Source organism: Oncorhynchus masou, chromosome 8 (genome assembly GCF_036934945.1).
Source record: "Oncorhynchus masou masou isolate Uvic2021 chromosome 8, UVic_Omas_1.1, whole genome shotgun sequence".
NCBI classification, from domain to species: Eukaryota; Metazoa; Chordata; class Actinopteri; order Salmoniformes; family Salmonidae; genus Oncorhynchus; species Oncorhynchus masou.
In genome coordinates, this window is record NC_088219.1 from 26,935,380 (window position 1) to 26,958,037 (window position 22,658).

At 42.5% G+C, this 22,658-nt stretch overlaps 1 protein-coding gene across 1 annotated transcript in view; it reads right to left on the reverse strand.

The window, feature by feature from the left end:
- LOC135544454 (regulator of G-protein signaling 3-like) overlaps positions 1-22,658 on the reverse strand; it is a 208,560-nt gene that overhangs the window by 16,415 nt on the left and 169,487 nt on the right. Inside the window, 1 exon segment of the mRNA XM_064972068.1 lies at positions 6,841-6,911. Within this exon segment, the coding sequence (XP_064828140.1) occupies positions 6,841-6,911 (71 nt within the window).

A 22,658-nucleotide genomic window follows, 5' to 3' on the forward strand; every position in this document is an offset into this window, starting at 1 on the left:
TTCATATCCTGGCCTCCTACATATGTATGGGGCGCCTCGGAGAAGACGGAAGGGTGCGTAGTGTACAGACATTGGACTTGTAGGATGTAATGTAAGATCACTAGCAGATAAAGTCTGGGAAGGTTCGAGACACGCACAGAGGCCCAGAGGGATGGGTGAGAGGTATTCACCAAGGAAGAGGGGGAGGAATGAAAGAAAGAGACCGGGAGAAAGGAGGAGCGTGATTTACAAAGACAAGGATTCGAGTTTCAGACAGACCTCAGTCTCCCGGTAAAGTAAAACAATGGAGAGAGTGAAGAGGTTCAAAGAAGAAGTAAGAAGAGGAAGAGGTCATTCGGGGAAGTAGGACAAGAGACCGGTTCGGTTTACAGCTACATAGTTGAGTAACTTAACAGATTGTCACAGGTTTGAATCAAGTACATAGCAACATCATCTAGAGCAAGTGCTTAGTCAAAGTAGCATATGTTGCACAAACACTAACTCAAGGTTTCAGTTTTTTCTTTTTTTTGCGCTAGCACTACACGGCTGATTCAACTAATCGTCAAGTGTTGATAATTTGAATCAACTGTGTAGTGCTAGGGAAAAAAACTAAACGTGCATCTCTTGGGGCCCCAAGGACTAAGTTTGTGAACCACTGCACTAAATCAAATCAAAGTTTATTTGTCACGTGCGCTCAATACAACAGGTGTAGACCTTACAGTGAAATTCTTACTTACAGGTCCTAACCAACAGTGCCATTTTTAAGTAAAAAATAGGTATTAGGTGAACAATAGAAATAAAAAAGTGACCCTTATACAGTAGCGAGGCTATATACAGTAGCGAGGCTATGTACAGTACATTTACATTACATTTAAATCATTTAGCAGACGCTCTTATCCAGAGCGACTTACAAATTGGCGAGCCTATATACAGTAGCGAGGCTATATACAGTAGCGAGCCTATATACAGTAGCGAGCCCATATACAGTAGCGAGGCTATGTACAGTAGCGAGCCTATATAGAGTAGCGAGGCTATATACAGTAGCGAGGCTATATACAGTAGCGAGGCTATATACAGTAGCGAGCCTATATACAGTAGCGAGGCTATATACAGTAGCGAGGCTATATACAGTAGCGAGGCTATATACAGTAGCGAGCCTATATACAGTAGCGAGGCTATATACAGTAGAGAGGCTATATACAGTAGCGAGGCTATATACAGTAGCGAGCCTATATACAGTAGCGAGGCTATATACAGTAGCGAGCCTATATACAGTAGCGAGGCTATATACAGTAGCGAGGCTATATACGGTAGCGAGGCTATATACGGTAGCGAGGCTATATACAGTAGCGAGCCTATATACAGTAGCGAGCCTATATACAGTAGCGAGGCTATATACAGTAGCGAGGCTATATACGGTAGCGAGGCTATATACGGTAGCGAGGCTATATACCGGCACCGGTTCGTCGGGCTAATTGAGGTAGTATGTACATGAATGTATAGTTAAAGTGACTGCATATATGGTAAACAGAGAGTATCAGCAGCATAAAAGAGGGGTTGGGGGGGGGGAACCCAATGTAAATAGTCCGGGTAGCTTTTGATTACTTGTTCAGGAGTCTTATTGCTTCAAGGTAAAAACTGTTGAGAAACCTTCTGATCCTAGACTTGGCGCTCCGGTACCGCCTGCCATGCTGGAGTAGATAGAACGGTCTGTGACTGGGGAGGCTGGGGTCTTTGACTATTTTTAGGGCCTTCCTCTGACACCTCTGACACCATAAACTGTATACATGGCAGGGTAGCCTAGTGGTTAGAGCGTTGGACTAGTAACTGGAAGGTTGCAAGTTCAAACCCCTGAGCTGACAAGGTACAAATCTGAACCCACTGTTCCTAGGCCGTCATTGAAAATAAGAATTTGTTCTTAACTGACTTGCCTGGTTAAATAAAGGTAAAACAAATATATAAATGCGAATACCCTCAAGAAAACACTTCCACTTCCCTAACACTTCCATTGTAATCCAACCCTTCTACATGTCAATTCCCAGTTTTGGCAATATCCTCCCTACTCATGCTTTTGTGAAATTACTCAAAAGCAACAACATACAGCAACATTCCTTTAACCGGCTGCACTGTAACCCACATATGCTTGATGGTGTAAGTGGTTGCATACATGATTATTCCCCACATCTGGTGTGTCACATTTCATTTCCCCGGAGCTCCTTCTCACAGTGAATAGGCTGGGGTTTCAAGCCGGAGAGAGGGTCAGATTCCTGAGATAGCATTCAGAGGTATTGTATCACTGGGAAGATGGATGAGCAGTTAGCTACAAGATATTTGATGTTAGAGCTCTGTGTGTGTGTGTGTGTGTGTGTGTGTGTGTGTGTGTGTGTGTGTGTGTGTGTGTGTGTGTGTGTGTGTGTGTGTGTGTGTGTGTGTGTGTGTGTGTGTGTGTGTGTGTGTGTGTGTGTGTGTGTCTGTCTGTCTGTCTGTCTGTCTGTCTGTCTGTCTGTCTGTCTGTCTGTCTGTCTGTCTGTCTGTCTGTCTGTCTGTCTGTCTGTCTGTCTGTCTGTCTGTCTGTCTGTCTGTCTGTCTGTCTGTCTGTCTGTCTGTCTGTCTGTCTGTCTGTCTGTCTGTCTGTCTGTCTGTCTGTCTGTCTGTCTGTCTGTCTGTCTGTCTGTCTGTCTGTCTGTCTGTCTGTCTGTCTGTCTGTCTGTCTGTCTGTCTGTCTGTCTGTCTGTCTGTCTGTCTGTCTGTCTGTCTGTGTGTGTCTTCATCAGAGTATGAAGATTGGTTGATGAGTGAGTGTTAAGTAGGTGGAGGTATTGCAGACACATATTGGAGTTAGGGTCAGTCATGTTTGGGTCATTTGAGGCTAGATAGAAAACTGCTTATGGGAAACCCCTATTATAGTAGATAGCAACAGACTCAACGTGTACTGTACGTGTACTGACTGAGTCACACTTAAAGACTTAGTCCAGTGATTTTTTAAATGTTTCTGTTGAAAAGTGATATCCAAAGTATAAATATAGTAAAGTACACATACTAAAGGGTAAAGGTGTTTTTTTTAGACACAACTGAATACTTAAAGGAGAAGGGCATTCAAGGTTGGTCTGATGGTCAAATGTGATGTCATTTCTTGAGGAACAATAGAGGAGCAATAGGGGAACAAAATAGGAAAGGACCTAGATCACCTATTGAGATGTGCCTTTTGTTGAGTAAATTAGATTAAATGAGGTTAAAAGGAGACTGGAGGAAGAGTTTAACGACTTGTGAACAGACACCTTAGTGTCACAGTCTTGCTTACTCACTCGCTCATAGGGGGTGTGGTACATGCCTCTCAACACCTGCACATTTGACATTTTCAGACCCTCAGCTGTATCAACATACTATCCTGGGGCAATCAAACAGTGGTGGGGGATACCATTGTGAGGGGGGAGTGGTTCATGACAGGTGAACCATCTCATGGCCTAGGGGTGTCACCTTTATCTGAATGTAAACTCTTTGTCAAGTAGTGGCTAATATCATTAGCATGTAAAGTTATATATATATAACTATATATATATATATATATATATATATATATATATATATATATATATATATATATATATATATATATATATATATATATACAGTGCCTTGCGAAAGTATTCGGCCCCCTTGTAAGGCTTCAAACATAAATATATAAAACTGCATTTTTTTGTGAAGAATCAACAACAAGTGGGACACAATCATGAAGTGGAACGACATTTATTGGATATTTCAAACTTTTTTAACAAATCAAAAACTGAAAAATTGGGCGTGCAAAATTATTCCGCCCCTTTACTTTCAGTGCAGCAAACTCTCTCCAGAAGTTCAGTGAGGATCTCTGAATGATCCAATTTACTGTATAGATATATATATTGCATTGTATTAACTTAATTCAGCCAGGGGACAATATTCTCAGCCAGGGGACAATATAGTAAGGGGACAATACCCTCTTACTATATGCTCATCCTGATAGCTGATAGCTGTTCAGAAAATCAACAAATGTTGAACATTTGAATCAGAAGCATCAACAGCCACATTTTAAGCATAATCATTAAGTTAATACAATGCAATATATATATCTATACAGTATATATATATACACAGTAGATATATATATATATATATATATATATATATAGATATAGATATAGATATAGATATACTGTATATACTGTATAGATATAGATATATATATCGCATTATATTAACTTAATGATTATGCTTAAAATGTGGCTGTCGATGCTTCTGATTCAAATGTTCATCATTTGTTGATTTTAAACTCAGTTTATCACACCTCCTGACATTTAATTCTAGTAAAGATTCCCTGTCTCAAGTCAGTTAGGATCACCACTTTATTTTAAGAATGTGAAATGTCAGAATAATAGTAGAGACAATTATTTATTTCAGCTTTTATTTCTTCTATCACATTCCCAATGGGTCAGAAGTTTACATAAACTCAATTAGCATTTGGTAGCATTGCCTTTAAATTGTTTAACTCGAGCACCCCCACAACATGATGCTGCCACCCCTGTGTTTCACGGTTGGGATAGTGTTCTTTGGCTTGCAAGCCTCCCCCAGAGCATGACGTACCCTCCACCTCCAAATTGAGTACAGGCCTCGGTGTAACGCTCATTCCTTCGACGATAAACGCGAATCTGACAATCACCCCTGGTGAGACAAAACCGCTTGTCTCGTCAGTAAAAAGCACTTTTTGCCAGTCCTGTCTGGTCTGGCGATGTTGTTGCCTGTGATGTCTTGTGAGGACCTGTCTTACAACAGGCCTACAAACCCTCAGTCCAGGCACTCTCAGCCTATTGCGGACAGTCTGAGCACTGATGGAGGGTTTGTGCGCTCCTGGTGTACCTCTGGCAGTTGTTGTTGCCATCCTGTACCTGTCCCACAGGTGTGATGTTCGGATGTACCGATCCTGCGCAGGTGTTGTTACACGTGGTCTGCCACTGCGAGGACGATCAGCTGTCCGTCCTGTCTCCCTGTAGCGCTGTCTTAGGCGTCTCACAGTACGGACATTGCAATTTATTGCCCTTGCCACATCTGCAGTCTTCGTGCCTAATTGCAGCATGCCTAAGGCACATTCACGTAGATGAGCAGGGACCCTGGGCAGCTTTCTGTTGGTGTTTTTCAAAGTCAGTAGAAAGTCCTCTAAGTTTTCATAACTGTGACCTTAATTGCCTACCGTCTGTAAGCTGTTAGTGTCTTAACGACCGTTCCACAGGTGCATGTTCATTAACTGTTTAAGGTTCATTGAACAAGCATGGGAAACAGTGTTTAAACCCTTTATAATGAAGATCTGTGAAGTTATTTGGAATTTAACGAATTATCTTTGAAAGACAGGGTCCTGAAAAAGGGATGTTTCTTTTTTGGCTGAGTTTATGTACTGTACATATAGATAGGGGTAAAGTGACTAGCAGCAGTGCATGTGGTGAGTGTGAAAGTGTATGTGTTTGTGAGTGTGTGGCATCAGTATGCATGTCTGTGTACATGTTATATGTTCTCAACGGCCAGCAGTTTCTCAAAATATGTATTACTGAATTATTTAACAGAACAAATTAAACATTAAACAATTCATGGTAACCTCACCAACAATTAATTTAAATCTAGTGTTTGTTAGAAACAGACATTTATTTGCTGAATTTAAAGGGACAGGCAGCTATTTGAGACTCAGCATTTAATTGAAGTTCTACATTGTTTCAAATACTATTTTCAAATATATGTGTTAAATGCATTGGAGTGTGTTTGACTATGTGTAGTTGAGTATTTTCAAATACTTCCCAAATGTATTTCAAAATACAATCAAATATATCTGAATGCTTACTTCAAATGTATGTGAAAGTAATTGAGATATTTGAAATAGTATATGAATCCAGGTCTACAACACACATTTCACAAAACACTAATTTGACACCACACACACACATTTCATACTGTGCACACACACACACACACACACACACACACACACACACACACACACACACACACACACACACACACACACACTAATTTCACAATATGCACATTTGACACACTCACGCACACACCATCTAACACCTCAGGAAGTGAATGGATGTCATCTGCCATTGATGAAGTTAATTTCCCCTCTCCACTCCATGGTGCAATGCATTCACAATCCCTTCAGCCCAGGGATTTCATTTGGTTAAGACTCCCAATCCGCCAATCTGCTCAATCAGACTCAATAGCCATTCACTCGTTCACTCATTCACCCATTCACTCATTTTCAATGACCACACACCTCTTAACATACCCTCATAGGCTTATTCAAAACATTAGCATTCAACAGTGGATCTGACACCTGCTTGAAACAGTCTATGGGAGAGTGGATGGCAAGCCTGGGCTTGTGGCTTGAGCTGTGTCTGATAGCCATGAGGCAATAGCATTAAGGATAATGGCATTAATGTGAGGTGACACTGTACTGTATACAGCAGGGAAATCCACATATAAGGGGGGGGGGGGAAGGGTTACGCCACACTACCCCAATAATGAATTAACATCTTTGTCTTTGGCTTATAAAGGTTAATAGAACTACATCTATTTCAAAATTGTAATTCAGGGTGCACAATTTTTGGGACATTCTCTTATTCAACCATGTTCAGGTATCCTGCTAACGTCAAATAGGGAAACTCCATAAAGCAGCATTATTAATTCTAGTTTGATCAAATATCTGCATTGCAAGAACACATGACATGAGATTTCCCATTGACCACACAAAGACATTCCTCATTTTCAACTACAGAGAAAAGAAGACAGAAAACCAAAGACAGGAAACAGTCAATCAAAGGTTGTTTAGTTACTTACAGGTTCTTGGATTTCTTCTTCTTGGACCCTTCGGGGCCAACTTCACAGCTGCATGGGGATCCGGCACTGAGCTGAAGTGAGAGAAGGGAGAACACACACTGCATCATCCAGTCTCCTCAGTCACAACACAGATGGATCCCTAGATCTTCACACGGCCCCTAGTCCCTAGAGTCTAGTCTCTGCTGTGAGTTCCTTGGCTAAAGTATGCAGTGTGTTGGAGGTAGAGTGTAGTCCTGTCCGTAACACACACAGCCTGCCGCCGCTCTGGCTAATCCTCAACAGCATCCCAGTACATACTCCCACCTCCTCCTGGTCTCTCTCTGTGTGTGTGTGTGTGTGTGTGTGTGTGTGTGTGTGTGTGTGTGTGTGTGTGTGTGTGTGTGTGTGTGTGTGTGTGTGTGTGTGTGTGTGTGTGTGTGTGTGTGTGTGTGTGTGTGTGTGTGTGTGAGACACAGCCCTGGCCCCTATTAAGCCTAGGCCTCAGTGTCACATTAGACTTCCAAAGACCCTCTATCTCTGATTGACTGAGAAAGGAAAGAGGGGGAAGAGTGGAGGAGGGCTAGACTTCAGCATGTTAGGGACACACACGTGAGTGTGTAGAAAAATGCCCATTGTGTTGTGAGAACACACTTCGAATCTGAGCAGAAGTCTGGGCACAGATCACCATACACAATGTGTGTGTGTGGGTGTGTGTGTGTGCGTGCATGCGTGCGTGTGTGCGACTGTTATTGCACTGAAACAATAAGTGTTTTTCTTGGCAATGGTCTCCTAGGCAACCATTTCCCGATACATTAGGTACACAGTATAGTTTATATCCCTGCCTGTGTGTCAAAGTGACATATGAGAATAACATAACATGGACACGGCCTAAAAAAGCACTTCATTGTGTTATTGTATCAACAGTTGGCAAGGAGTTCACAGACATTAAACATGTGCTGTGTACACAGTTGAGGTCAGTACCATCTTAAAACATAATCAAAGTCAAACTGAAACTGTAACACCTCCTACCCATATTACTGGAAGTGGACACCTATTCAACAAGTCCCAGTATGAGGCACACATAATCAGTTGTCTGGCCCACTGTTTCCACCACAGAGTAGATGTTCCCATTGCACTGCTGAAGGTGTGACTGAACGTAGAGCTACTAGGATGCAGACCAAAACAATACACTGAAACAGTAAGCAAACAGCTTCTGTAAATTGGCATCTAAAGATCAATGCTCAGTGCTAAAATAGAAAACGACACAAGGACAAAATATTCTCTGAGCTAATGCATGACTACATACAAATGAGGAACAGCTGTATAATGTACAACAGTCTTAGTGTCAGTGTTACTGTAGCGACAGTATGTGTGTGTAGGTCATTAGCAGCCGCCTGTCTCCTCCAAGCCCCAGAAGCTCAGGACTGACACACACACACACACACACACACACACACACACACACACACACACACACACACACACACACACACACACACACACACACACACACACACACACACACACACACACACACACACACACACACACTACTCATCTACTATAGGGAAACCTGAGAACAGTGCAACTACCAGATCCCCCATTAGGTCAGTAAGGTCAGCAGCAACATCAAAATTAAGTGTCTAATCTTAGCGGGGAAACATGAGAACCAGGGTGCCCCAGACCCCAGGGAGCCATTTGCCAGGCTTTCCCCCAGAAACCAGAGAGGACAAGGGGGGAGTCACGCCGACCCAGGCCTCCTGCTCTTTACTCCCAGGGTTTACTGTAGGACTAGTTAATCCAGAGGTCACAACTCTATTTTATTGACCATGGAAACAGGAAAACACGGTCTGCTTTTGCCTACACCTGTCTGTCTGTCTGTCTGTCTGTCTGTCTGTCTGTCTGTCTGTCTGTCTGTCTGTCTGTCTGTCTGTCTGTCTGTCACACACACACACACACACACACACACACACACACACACACACACACACACACACACACACACACACACACACACACACACACACACACACACACACACACACACACCATCTGCTATAGCCTTTAGTAAGGAGCCCGAAATTAAGACACACGATGAGGTTCCAGCCATGTGTAGGAAGTCAATGCAAGGCATGGTGCTCATGTTGCAAGCTCCTTCAACCCATAAAGCACTCAATGCCAGGCTCATGTGAAGCTTTGAAACAACCCTCCAACTGCCATTAAGATCCATTACGACCAACAGGAACACATTCACTCCCTTCTAATCTATGTCTTAAAGGGAATGTTTATGGGTTCCCTACTACAAACACACATGTAGGTTTTTGTAACATGACCATTGCCGATAATAAGGACGAGGATTTCAGATTTTCCAAACTTCCTGTACTCTGTTGATAAAGACTCATTTTTCACGTAATGTAAGATTGCATCTGGTTACGTGATGTAGACCAAGTTCAGGGTGGTCATTTCCACCGTGAAGGCGTGTCGTTTCTTATAGGAGGAGCATGGCAACATAACCTAGAACTACTTACTGAATGAATTCATAGACAGAGTGAATACAATAGCATGTTGAAACCTAAGATACTGTACAACCTGTTTTGTACGTACCTAGATATAACCTTAATACCCACTACATAATAACTATATACTATAAGAAGACATTCTGAGGTTATCTATAAAGTAACCGTGAAAATATAGGTGTTGAGATTCAAATACAGGTAGAACAATTTGAATAAGTGATGAGATAGTGTATGTTATACAATGGGTGGGTCAAATCCTGGATTCTGATTGGTTAAAACCACATTCCAGCCGGTCTCTATTCCACAAGTTACCACCGGCTAAAGCTAGGACATTGAAATGCCTATTTACTCTGTTCCATCTCACTGCACAATCCACTGCATCATTAGCCCAGCCAGGCAATTTAAAAAATGTATCTTCACATTGATCTCCACATTATCTCACATTTCCTTTAGAGTGGCATTTGGTTTTCAACGGCGGAGATTTGTATAAACCTTGCTGTCTGTCTCTCCGACAGTTGCACCATGGTTTCAATATTGAAATTCGATCTCCAGCTGTCCCATAGTAATTAACGTTTTGGGAGTCGAGACGAAACAGACAGGCAGACAGCTTTTCTCATCAAGTTGAAATCATGAATCAGCTGGCATCATTTTTATGGATATATACAAAGAAATGTCAAACAAAACAAAATGCATTGTGTTAGCTGTGTTGTTGGCTAGCTCCTCTGAACAACAGTGTCCCGACGAGAGAGCACATTTTCTATGCAAGGCGAAATCATTAACTCACTGTTATGGATGTCTCCAAATAAATGTCACTAGAAAACAACTTCAACAAATGCAAATGCAGCTACTACTCTTATTCTGGCTGCACTGTTTGACGTGACTGTAAGCTAGCTAGTAAGCAAGGGATAAGAACGTTGTAAGCTAGAATGGCAATGGAACATTTAGAACCAATGATTGGTGTAAGTACAGAACAAAAAGACTTAACTGGGTTGCGGCTCTGGGAACCTTAACCAATAGAGCAAAGAACCAACTGGCTTGGGTAGCTACCTTAGATTTGTGTTACAACTAGTGGAAGGATGAAATAGTGTGAGTAAACTCATCAAAATAATGTTTTTTATGAAAATAGGTAAATCATTTTTTGAATGTGTTGGTAACCTGTTGTATAAAAGTGATAATGCCCTCGAAGTCGGTGTTTGGAGGATCTATTGGCACGGTTTGCCGGCCCTCAACTTCATCTCAGGAAGCATCAAACAAGGTTCTAAAGACTGTTGACATCTAGTGGATGCCTTAGGAAGTGCAATTTGACCCCATAGACACTGTGCAATCGATAGGGAATGAGTTGAAAAACTACAAACCTCAGATTTCCTACTTCCTGGGTAGATTTTTTTCTCAGGTCTTTGCCTGCCATATGAGTTCTGTTATACTCACAGACATCATTCAAACCGTTTTAGAAACTTCAGAGTGTTTTCTATCCAAATCGAGCATTGAAAGCATTGAAATATGCATGTATTAGCATTGGACATTGAAAATAAGAATTTGTTCTTAACTGACTTGCCTGGTTAAATAAAGGTAAAATTAAAATAAAAAAAATAGCAACTGGGCCTGAGTGGCAGACAGTTTACTCTGGGCACCTTATTTGTCCAAGCTACTCAATAATGCCCCAGCCAAAACAAGTTTTAAGGAGAAGTATATCTTTAATTCTGTGCATAACACTTGCATCTTTTATCAAAGTTTATAATGAGTATTTCTGTAAATTGATGTGGCTCTCTGCAAATTCGCCGGATGTTATCGAGTTACAACATTACTGAACATAACTCGCCAATGTAAACTGAGATTTTTGTATATGAACTTTATTGAACAAAGCATACATGTATTGTGTAACATGAAGTCCTATGAGTGCCATCTGATGAAGATCAAAGGTTAGTGATTCATTTTATCTTTATTTCTGCTTTTTGTGACTCCTCTCTTTGGCTGGAAAATGGCTGTATGTTTTCTTTTCTTTCTTTAGTATCATTTTTGACTAGGCTCTGACCTAACATAATCATATGGTGTGCTTTTGCTGTAAACCCCTTTTGAAATCAGACATGATGGGTAGATTAACAAGAAGATAAGCTTTAATTTGGTGTATTGCATTTGTGAATGCAAGAAAGTAAAATATTTCAAATAAATATTTTTGAATTTCGCGCTCTGACTTTTCAGCGGATGTTGTCGAGGGGTTCCGCTAGCTTTTAAATACCTGTGAAGCAATAATCTATACATTACCTCCAAATACTACAGCAGAGCTGCATGGTTCCCTGACACAGTGGGATAGCCATTTCCTCAGACCAGAGGAACAACAAAAGGGTTAGATCCAGGCTACAGTGCATTCGGGAAGTATTCAGACCCCTTGACGTTTTTAAACATATTGTTATGTTACAGACCTGTTCTAAAATGGATTTACATTTTTGTTCATGAACAAAAAATAAAATTCTCATCAGCCTACATACAATACCCCATAATGACAAAGCACATTTTTTTTAGCAAATGTATTTACATAAGTATTCAGATCATTTGCTATGAGACTCGAAATTGAGCTCTGGTGCATCATGTGTCCATTGATCATCCTTAAATGTTTTTTCAACTTGATTGGAGTCAACCTATGGTAAATTCAATTGATTGGACATGATTTTGAAAAGCACACACCTGTCAATATAAGGTCCCACAGTTGACAGTGCATGTCAGAACAAAAACCAAGCCATGGTCAAAGGTCAAAGGAATTGTCCATAGCTCCGAGACACGATTTTGGGGAGGGATAGATTTGGGGAAGGGTACCAAACAAGTTCTGCAGCATTGTGGGTCCCCATGAAAACAGTGGTCTCCATCATTCTTAAATGGAAGATGTTTGGAACCACCAAGACTCTTCCTAGAGCTGGCCACCCGACAGAACTGAGCAATCGGGGGAGAAGGGCCTTGGTCAGGGAGGAGACCAAGAACCCAACTGTTACTCTGACAGGGCTCCAGAGTTCCTCTGAGGAGATGGGAGAACCTTCCAGAATGACAACCATCTCTGCAGCACTCCACCAATCCGGCCTTTATGGTAGAGTGGCTCGATGGAAGTAGCCCGCTTGGTGTTTGCCAAAAGACACCCTTACGGTGAAGCATGGTGGTGGCAGCATCATGCTGTGGGGATGTTTTTCAGCAGCAGAGACTGGGAGACTAGTCAGGATTGAGGGAAAGATGAATGGAACAAAGTACAGAAAGATCCTTGATCAAAACCTGCTGCGGAGCACTCATGATAACAGACTGGGGTGAAGGTTCACCTTCCAACAGGACAACGACCCAAGGCACACAGCCAAGACAACGCAGCGGTGGCTTCGGGACAAGTCTCTGAATGTCCTTGCGTGGCCCAGCCAGAGCCCGGACTTGAACCCGATCTCTGGAGAGACCTGAAAATAGCTGTGCAGAGACGCTCCCCATCCATCCTGACAGAGCTTGAGAGGATCTGCAGAGAAGAATGGGAGAAACTCTCCAAATACAGGTGTGCCAAGCTTGTAGCGCCATACCCAAGAGGATTCAAGGCTGTAATCTCTGCCAAAGGTGCTTCAACAAATACTGAGTAAAGGGTCTGAAAACGTATGTATATGTGATATTTCCGTTTTTTATTTTTAAAACATTTGCAAACATTTCTAAAAACCTGTTTTTGCTTTGTCATTATAGGGTATTGTTTGTAGATTTAAGAGGTAAAAATGAACATAATTAATTTTAGAATAAGGCTGTAATTTAACAAAATGTAGAAATATCAAGATGTCTGAATACTTTCCGAATGCATTGTACATATAGCCCTGCGCCCCAATGGCTATATAGCAGTGGTCCACAGCAGGAACACTCTCTCACATGCTCCACTGAGGAGAGACACAAGTGGGCCTGCCAATGTACACTCCCAGGCCAAGGGGCTCAGAGCGGAGGAGGGATGATGGTGTGGGGTGATGGGGGGTTGATCGATCACACACACACACACACACACACTTACTCACACTCATGGATGCACACACACACACACACACACACACACACACACACACACACACACACACACACACACACACACACACACACACACACACACACACCTAATCTATTTATCCACGATGTGACATGGCACTCAGTGAGGGTTGTTGTGGTTCTCAACATCAGCTGGCAGTCACACCACTGGCCTGCTGTTCCCTGATAACAGAGAGCTGGGATATGGCATGAGTCGAAAGAGAGAAGGAGAACACACACATTCACTCACTCACATACTCAAATAAACACTACACAAATACGGTACATATTCACACATACAGCACATATAAACACTACCACAGAAATACACATTAAGAACACCTGATTTTTCCATGACATAGACTGACCAGGTAAATCCAGGTGAAAGCTATGATCCCTCGTTGATGAGACAGGTTAAAGAAGGATTTCTAAGTATTGAGACAATTAACACATGACTTGTGTATGTGTGCCATTCAGAGGGTGAATGGGCAAAACAAGGTGCCAGGCGCACCGGTTTAAAACGGTAACACTGCTGGGCTTTTCACGCTCAACAGTTTCCTGTGTGTATCAAGAATGGTCCACTACTCAAAGGACATCTAACTGTGTGAAGCATTGGAATCAACGTGGGCCAGCATCTCTGTGAAATGCTTTCGACACGTTGTAGACTCCATGCCCCGGTGAATTGAAGCTGTGCAACTCAATATTAGGAAGGTGTTCTTAATATTTTGTACTCTCAGTGTATAGTGCACACAAACCAAAAACACTCTCAAACATTCTGTAAAACCACCCCCAAAAAACAACTTAATTCACACATACACTAACCACTGCTGCTAAAAACACTGCAATCAATTCAAACTGCAAAACAGCCTAGAGTAAAGCCCTCAAGGTGAAGGGTTGGCCCCCAGTCTGTTAGTCCTTGTATACACAATCTCCGTTCAGCAGTTCACTCCTGCTGCCCTGGCCTTAATCATTTATCCCCTCTCTCTCCTCCACCAAAAAACAACTTGACTATTAACCTTTGGACAATGTCCAGCCTTTTCCTTCTTTCCTTCAGGCCTGCTTTCTTTCTTTCCCTCGTTCCATTAGAGCAGGTCAGTGTGATCCCTTTAGACCCCGTTTCCTGACGTTTTGTAGTCTGGTGGGGAGAGGGGGGACCGAGGAGGAGAGGAGAATGGGGGGGAACAGGATAGGACAAAAAGCATAGTACAAAGCTGTGTTCTCTCCTGGGGGCAAGGAAACAACAATAGGTCTTGGTGAAGAATGGACAAAAAAGTGGAAAAAAAAGAAAAACAGGCCTAATGGAGGACATAAGAGGTTTTCCGGGACGGAGGTTAAACATAAAGCTAACCTCGATGAGTGAAAATTCTCAAATGCAACCCAATATCAAAGTTTGAGTCCATTGTTGGATGAGGTAAAGACAGGAGAAAGTTGAAGCGTAAGTTCGTTACAACATAAAGGCAAGTTTCAACTTTCCTTTCAACATGGCCGACTTTCAGACTTGTTCCTTTGTTTAAGTTAAGGCTCGAGACAATACTGCCCCCTTTGGATGAATTGCGTGCCCTTAGTAAACTGAAAAAAAATCTGTCCAAAATTGCTAATATATGCATATATTAATTATTATTGAATAGAAAACACTCTAAAGCTTCTAAACCCGTTTGAATTATGTCTGTATGTATAGCAGAACTCACAGGGCAGCCAATCTCCCAAACTAGTTTTCTCATTCAGAAAGTTGGGCCAACTTTGACGTCATCGCCCCCACCCTTCCCAACCAGCTATGGATCTGGGAACAGTTTCTATGTCTTCCGCGAGATGTCTTCTATCAGTAGAGCATTTATTGTGCAAATCCCGCGAGCTTTGACCCTTTGGCAGGCAAAATACTGGGTGTCGCGAGAAAATAGATGCGCGTCCTGGCGCGAATTGTACACAGCCATTCCTTTGTTCCAGATTGTCTGAGAGGAATTGCTTTTGTCCGGTTGAATCACCAATTGTTTTGTATGTTAATAACATCCTAAAGCTTGATTCTGCACTTAGTTTGACCAGTTTAGTCGACATATAATATGTAATTTTGAAGTTTTGATGCGCAACTGTTCGGGACCAGAAGTCATTTTGGATGCATTTCAACTGGAACTTGTCGCATATGCTAACACAAAGACACACGACTTGAAACCAAACGATGTTTTGGGTAAGTATGACTCCTTCCACTACATTCTGATCGAAGACCATCAAAGGTAAGGGAATATTTATGTTGTAATTTTGTGTTTCTGTTGACTCCAACATAGCGGAGAAATATTGCTTATGTCTGAGCGCCGTCTCAGATTATTGAATAGTAAACAATTTCTGTAACGTTAAAAAGAAATGTGACAAAGCGATTGCATTAAGAAGCAGTGTGTCTTTCTAACTATATGTAGAACATGTATATTTTGTCAAAGTTTATGATGTGTATTGCTGTTATCTGCCGTTATCTGGCGGAGTTATCTATAATTTCTCTGGACATTTTTTAGCATTTTCTGAACATGGCATCAATGTAAACGGAGATTTATGGATATATATTGCATATTATTGAAAAAAAACATAAATGTACTGTGTAACATGTCCTATTACTGTCATCTGATGAAGATTTTCAAAAGGTTAGTGAATTATTTTTCTTTTAATCCTGCATTTGTGATTGCATCTTTTGTTCGACAAAATGGCTACATATCGTCTGTGTCTTTGTGGTGGTTTGACATACATATGTGCTATGTTTTTGCCGTAAAACATTTTAGAAATCTGACTCGCTGGGTAGATGAACAAGGTGTTTATCTTTCATTTGAGCTATTGGACTTGTTAATGTGTGGAGGTTAAATATTTCTAAGAATATTTTTGCATTCTGTGCGCCACTTTTTGAGTTGGGGGGGTGGGGCGGGTGCCCTTGGGGAACGTGTAGCGTGAACACGTAAATGCGAGTGCTTTGACATCACTGGCTTGATAGCACATTCCTGGCGTACATTGTTCAATTGTAATTTCTTTAGTATCGTTAATGTTTAAGTGTCCAGGGTTAGTGCTCTGTCCTTGTGCCTGGCACTGCTTCCTAGAACAACATTCTAAAACAGAGTTGGTTCAGACAGAGCTGTATGTAACTGTTACAGGGTGAATGTTTCCTATTATGTTCCGTGTGTAACTGTAGATTTTCTCCTCCTAAGACATTCCATTGTTAGTCAGAAAGCCCCTTCAGATGTCACTCGACACCCACTGGTGAAGAAGAGGACTGGGCAAGAAAGATGGAGATATTGTCAGTGTCTCACGGGCACACAAATTGATACGCACACGCATTGATACAAGCACTTGTTGTGTGTGTGTGTGTGTGTGTATGTGTGTGTGTGCATGCCTGCTTGTGTGTGTATGGGAGTGTGTGCGTGTATTATTTTTCATCTGACCCCCCTCAGTCTCAACCTGCTGTTATTCAGCAGTCTTTTAAATTGTATTTATTTAACCTTTATTTAACCAGGTAGGCCAGTTGAGAACAAGTTCTCATTTACAACTGCGACCTGGCCAAGATAAAGCAAAGCAGTGTGACACAAAAAAACAACACAGAGTTACACATGGAATAAACAAACATACAGTCAATAGCAAATTAGGAAAAAATCTATATACATTGTGTGCAAATGAGGTAAGATTAGGGAGGTAACGAAATAAATAAGCCATAGTGGTGAAGTAATTACAATCTAGCAATTAAACACTGGAGTGATAGATGTGCAGAAGATGAATGTGCAAGTAGAGATACTGGGGTGCAAAAGACAATAAATAAATAAATAAATAGCAATATGGGGATGAGGTAGTTGGATGGGATATTTACAGATGGGCTATGTACAGGTGCAGTAATCTGTGAGCTGCTCTGACAGCTGATGCTTAAAGTTAGTGAGGGAGATATGAGTCTCCAGCTTCAGGGATTTTTTCAATTCGCTCCAGTCATTGGCAGCAAAGAACTTGAAGGAAAGGCGGCCAAAGAAGGAATAGGCTTTGGGGGTGACTAGTGAAATATACCTGCTGGAGCACTTGCTATGGGTGAGTGCTGCTATGGTGACCAGTGAGCTAAGATAAGGCGGGGCTTTTCCTAGCAAAGACTTGTAGATGACCTGGAGCCAGTGGGTTTGGCGACGAATATGAAGCGAGGGCCAGCCAACTAGAGCATACAGGTCGCAGTGGTGGGTAGTATATGGGGCTTTAGTGACAAAACGGATGGCACTGTGATAGACTGCATCCAATTTGCTGAGTAAAGTGTTGGAGGCTATTTTATAAATGATATTGCCAAAGTCAAGGATTGGTAGGATAGTCAGTTTTACGAGAGTAAGTTTGACAGCATGAGTGAAGGATGTTTTGTTGCAAAATAGGAAGCCGATTCTAGATTTAATTTTGGATTGGAGACGCTTAATGTGAGTCTGGAAGGAGAGTTTACAGTTTAACCAGAGACTTAAGTATTTGTAATTGTTCACAAATTCTAAGTCAGAACCATTCAGAGTAGTGATGCTGGATGGGCGGGCAGGTGTGGGCAGCGATCGGTTGAAGAGCATGCATTTAGTTTTAATTGCATTTAAGAGCAGTTGGAGGCCACGGAAGGAGAGTTGTATGGCACTGAAGATCGACTGGAGGTTAGTGTCCAAAGAAGGGCCAGAAGTATAGGGAACGGTGTCATTTGCTTAGAGGTGGATCAGAGAAACACCAGCAGCAAGAGCGACATCTTTGATGTATACAGAGAAAAGAGTCGGCCCGAGAATTGAACCCTGTGGCACCCCCATAGAGACTGCCAGAGGTCCAGACAACAGGCCCTCTGATTTGACACACTGAACTCTGTCTGAGGAGTAGTTGGTGAACCAGGCGAGGCAGTCATTTGAGAAACCAAGGCTGTTGAGTATGTCGATAAGAATGTGGTGATTGACAGAGTCGAAAGCCTTGGCCAGGTCGATGAATACAGCTGCACAGTATTGTCTTTTATCGATGGCTGTTATGATATTGTTTCGGACATTAAGCGTGGATGAGGTGCACCCATGACCAGCTCAGAAACCAGATTGCATAGCGGAGAAGGTACGGTGGGATTCGAAATGGTCGGTGATCTGTTTGTTAACTTGGCTTTCGAAGACCTTAGAAATGCAAGGTAGGATAGATGTAGGTCTGTAACAGCTTGGGTCTAGAGTGTCTCCCACTTTGAAGAGTGGGATGCAGGAGATGGCTTCTTCCTGTCTGAGTAAGAACTTCCTGTGGTGTATAGGATGTTGTGAAACAATGTGGCTCGCTTCACATAGACCGACCAGGCTTCCTTAGACTCCAAAAAGCCACGCGAGTCATCTGCCCCAACATTATCGATGTTCCCAAATGGCTTTTCCAACCACTGATCAGCCTTGGTCCGTATTTTCAGCCACAGCTTTGGCATGCCTTCCAGTCCCCAAGTCTTAGCTGCATCACACCCTTTTACGTAAGGACCAAATTACTGAAGGATTCTTAAAGGAAAAACATTTTTTGATGGCGATGCTTCCATCTGACTATTATCAGCTATAGGAATTCTTCTCCATTCCCAGTCTCCCTGTCAAAGGTAGCAGTGAGACCTTCATGACAGCCAGTGCAGCTATGATGAGAAATGCCTTTGACAGTGAAGTGAGAGGGAAAAGAGAGGGAAGGGGGGGGGGACACGGGAGATGGAAGGTGAGACCTGAAGACCTGACCCCAAACCTAATCTCTAATTAACCTGAGGGGAATCTCAGAGGTGAAGTTCAGTTGTCAGTGAAACAAAGGGCAGTTTGTGAAAAGCTGTACCAGGAAAAGAGGGAAGAGGGTGGCAGGGGAGGAGTGGTGTTAACGCATTCCGTTAGAGGAGGGAGGAGGGAGATATAGAGGGAGAGCAGCTGGGGAATGATGCGGGTCAGACATGCGCCCATACCTGGGTCACGGCGGGTCATCCTCCACCTCTCAGCAGAGGTAAACAACACCCAGATCCTGTTCTCTGGAGGCTGTGTGTGAGTTAGATCCCTACCCAATATATCACAACATCTAGCTCTTCATGAGATAACACTGGGACTAGTTTGAAATGAGTTTCCCCCATAAGGTAACAAAGTGCATGTACACATGATTTACTCTGTCTATTCTACATGATATATCACAGATGAGCTGAACACCACTGAGCACGTCACACAACAACACTATTGCTTTATAGCAGGCTTATAGGTTACATATTATAACCACGTATTGTAGTTGTATTTCCTACACATTATGTAATAGTAATGCATTTTAATCATAGAGTATTTCTTCATTTACATAATATCAAAGCTTTTATATGTTTCAAATACAGCATTATCTTGCTCTTCATAGAAGAAACAAACTAAGCAGAGTAGCACTGAGCCCAAGTGAAAGGTATCTTATCTGAGCAGTAAATTGCTCTGTCTTTATCATCAGCACACAGTAGTTACTCTGTCTACTTTGCTGTCTAAGCCAGAGAAGATATCACTAAAATAGTCACGTTGGTAACAAAGATTCAGGAGACAGGCACAGGAATGTGTAATAGGGTTTTTATTCAGCCCAGATTACGGCGTGCCGTGTAAAGGCACAGGGACGAAGACCAAACAAACACGAAACAAAAACACAGGGTTGAAACCCAAACAAAAGAGCGAGGAGTACATTGAATAAATAACACAAGCGCACGATAATTATCACATGGGACGAGACCCGTAATCATCTCCACAAGGGCACGACAGACCAAAACACACAGCACAGGTACTCCCACGCACCCACAGACATTGTAATAATAATCGACAGCACCGTGGTGAACAAAGGGAGCATATATACAAATACAATCAGTGGGAATAGGGGCCAGGTGTGCGCAATTAAAGTTCCAGGGGAATCCGTGACAGACTGGCAGAGAATAGGCAGAACAGTCTAAATTCCCAGGCTAGAGCATGCCCTCAACTCAACTCCAACCAAAATTTAGTTTGTTACTATATTCATTGAGTACTGTGAAGCAAGTGCAGATACCAAAGTGAAAAATGCAAGCTGCTGGAAGTCAAATACTGACTATATCAAAGTGCTGCGGCTTAAGTGACCTTTAATGAAGACCAATCCAAGACAAATGCAGACACAAACATAATCTTTAGCAACGATTTGGCTTCAAAGTTTGTTCTGGCTTGCTGTGTAAAATACCTCATCAGACGCTACAGTCCCATGAGAAGCTAAACGCATATGGATGATAACCAGAAATCCCTGATGTCAGTATTTAGAATGTTATGTTTCTTCAAGCTGGTAAAATATAACCGTGACAACCGTCCTCATACTGCAGTGTTCAGTGTTTGGCTGCTTCTCCAATCCTTCTAAAATCTTGTCCTAAGATGATCCTTATTTAAACATTGGTATTCCTGAAATTAGATTTCTAAAATAAAATAAGGGCTGAATAATGTGTTTATTTTTGGGTCTGGGTAAGTGACTTGACGTGAACCAGTAGCATACGGTGAGTGAACCGTTTCATAACATGATCCTTCCCTAGAACAGACAGTGTTGTCACCATTGGCCTCCATGCTAAATATGGAGACACGAACGCGGGTAAAATTATGGTCATATTTTGTTCCGATGAGTTATGAACGTGGACAGGCCAGGTAAGAGGTAAAAGGATGGAGAAGGGATCAAAAGAGATGACATGGAGAATATGACATGGATGTTGTACTGTGCAGTATACAGATTACTACTTGTCAATGTTTGGCCATCAATACGATCTATTGGCTGTAATGACTGCACTTTCATGCTCCAAATGGCACTCTATTCCATATATAGTCCTATAGAGCCATATGTGTTCTGGTCAAAAGTAGTGCACCAAATAGGGAATAGGGTGCTACAGTATTTGGGACGTAGCTGTGTTCTCTCTGTGGGATCAGTGTGCTACACACAGAGGAGGATGAAGACCCCTCAACTGGCTGTCTAACACACCCCAAACACCACACCAGGAGTCAAGGAACATAGGGATGGAATTAGCTGACATCCCCTCGGGAAGGGAAAAGGGTTACAGAACAGGCACTAATGAAGGAGATGATGAAGGGAGAGAGAACGAGCGACACTGTGGGCAGTGGAGGGGGGGACAGAGGTATGAGAGAGAGACAGAGAGAGAGAGAGAGAGAGAGAGAGAGAGAGAGAGAGAGAGAGAGAGAGAGAGAGAGAGAGAGACAGAGACAGAGACAGAGACAGAGACAGAGACAGAGACAGAGACAGAGACAGAGACAGAGAGCGATGACCGTTTGAGAAAATAAGGGATGGAGCAATGAACCATTATCACCTTTCACCTCAGCCCCAACTAACCTTACAACTTTGGGTAAAACTTGAAACTTGAAACTAGACTGCATGGAAGTGTGTGTCGAGTGTGCCTGAGTTAGTGTGTGTTTATCAACAAGCGAACGGCTTGTTCACTGACACAGTGAGTGTGTCCCATCCCCCTCTTCACAATACTTGCCAAAGCACTACTATGGCAACCGGTGCCATTAATGCACCCAAAAGGCAGTATGAACCTACACACACACATAATCACACTGCATGAAGAGTGAAGAAAGGGGCCTGCTGGATTTTCTCCTCACAGCAGCCAGACGTCAAGGGATACTGGGTTGTGGACATTTTGTTGTGGTCACCACACACACTCATATGCCAACCTACGCCTGTGTACTACACACTTTGAGGGAAGTGAGGTAAATAGTGACAAGAGGTTTGTCGGGAAGAGAGGAGCTGGACAGAGAAGCAACATCCCTCCCTCACTTGGCAATGGCAGTCCTGTCAACATTTAAATTCTTATCTGAACTTTGGGCCTGGGTTACTGTTAAGTTGAGTACATTATTGTTAAGTTGAGTACATTAGAGCTTTCAAAAAGCTCTATGCACATAAAACATGATTGGGATGATGTCTGAGTGCACTGCCCATCTCTCCCTGCTAGTCTCTCTGCTCTCAAGCCCTTTACAAGGCCTTAGAAGCAAATCCCCACACACCAATGTTCCTCCACACTGTTCCTGAATCAGTGCCAAGCGAGATTTTGCTCTAAATTGGTGAAGATACACTGTTCCCACAGCCCATTCCCACTGTCTCACAATGCAGCTGTTAAGACCACAGCATGCCAAAGCAGCGGAGAAATCCAGCCAGGTCACCCGTGAAACAAGTTAGTAACACGGCCAACCATGTCTGGGGATGTGGGGAGATGACGTGGAAACTGGCCACGAAGTGACATTATCAAGCGCTGTTACCTTCAAGTCGGTTTCAGTTTTGCTGGGTTGTTGTGGACGGAGATGGCGGATAGGCATAAGCATCTGCCTCTGG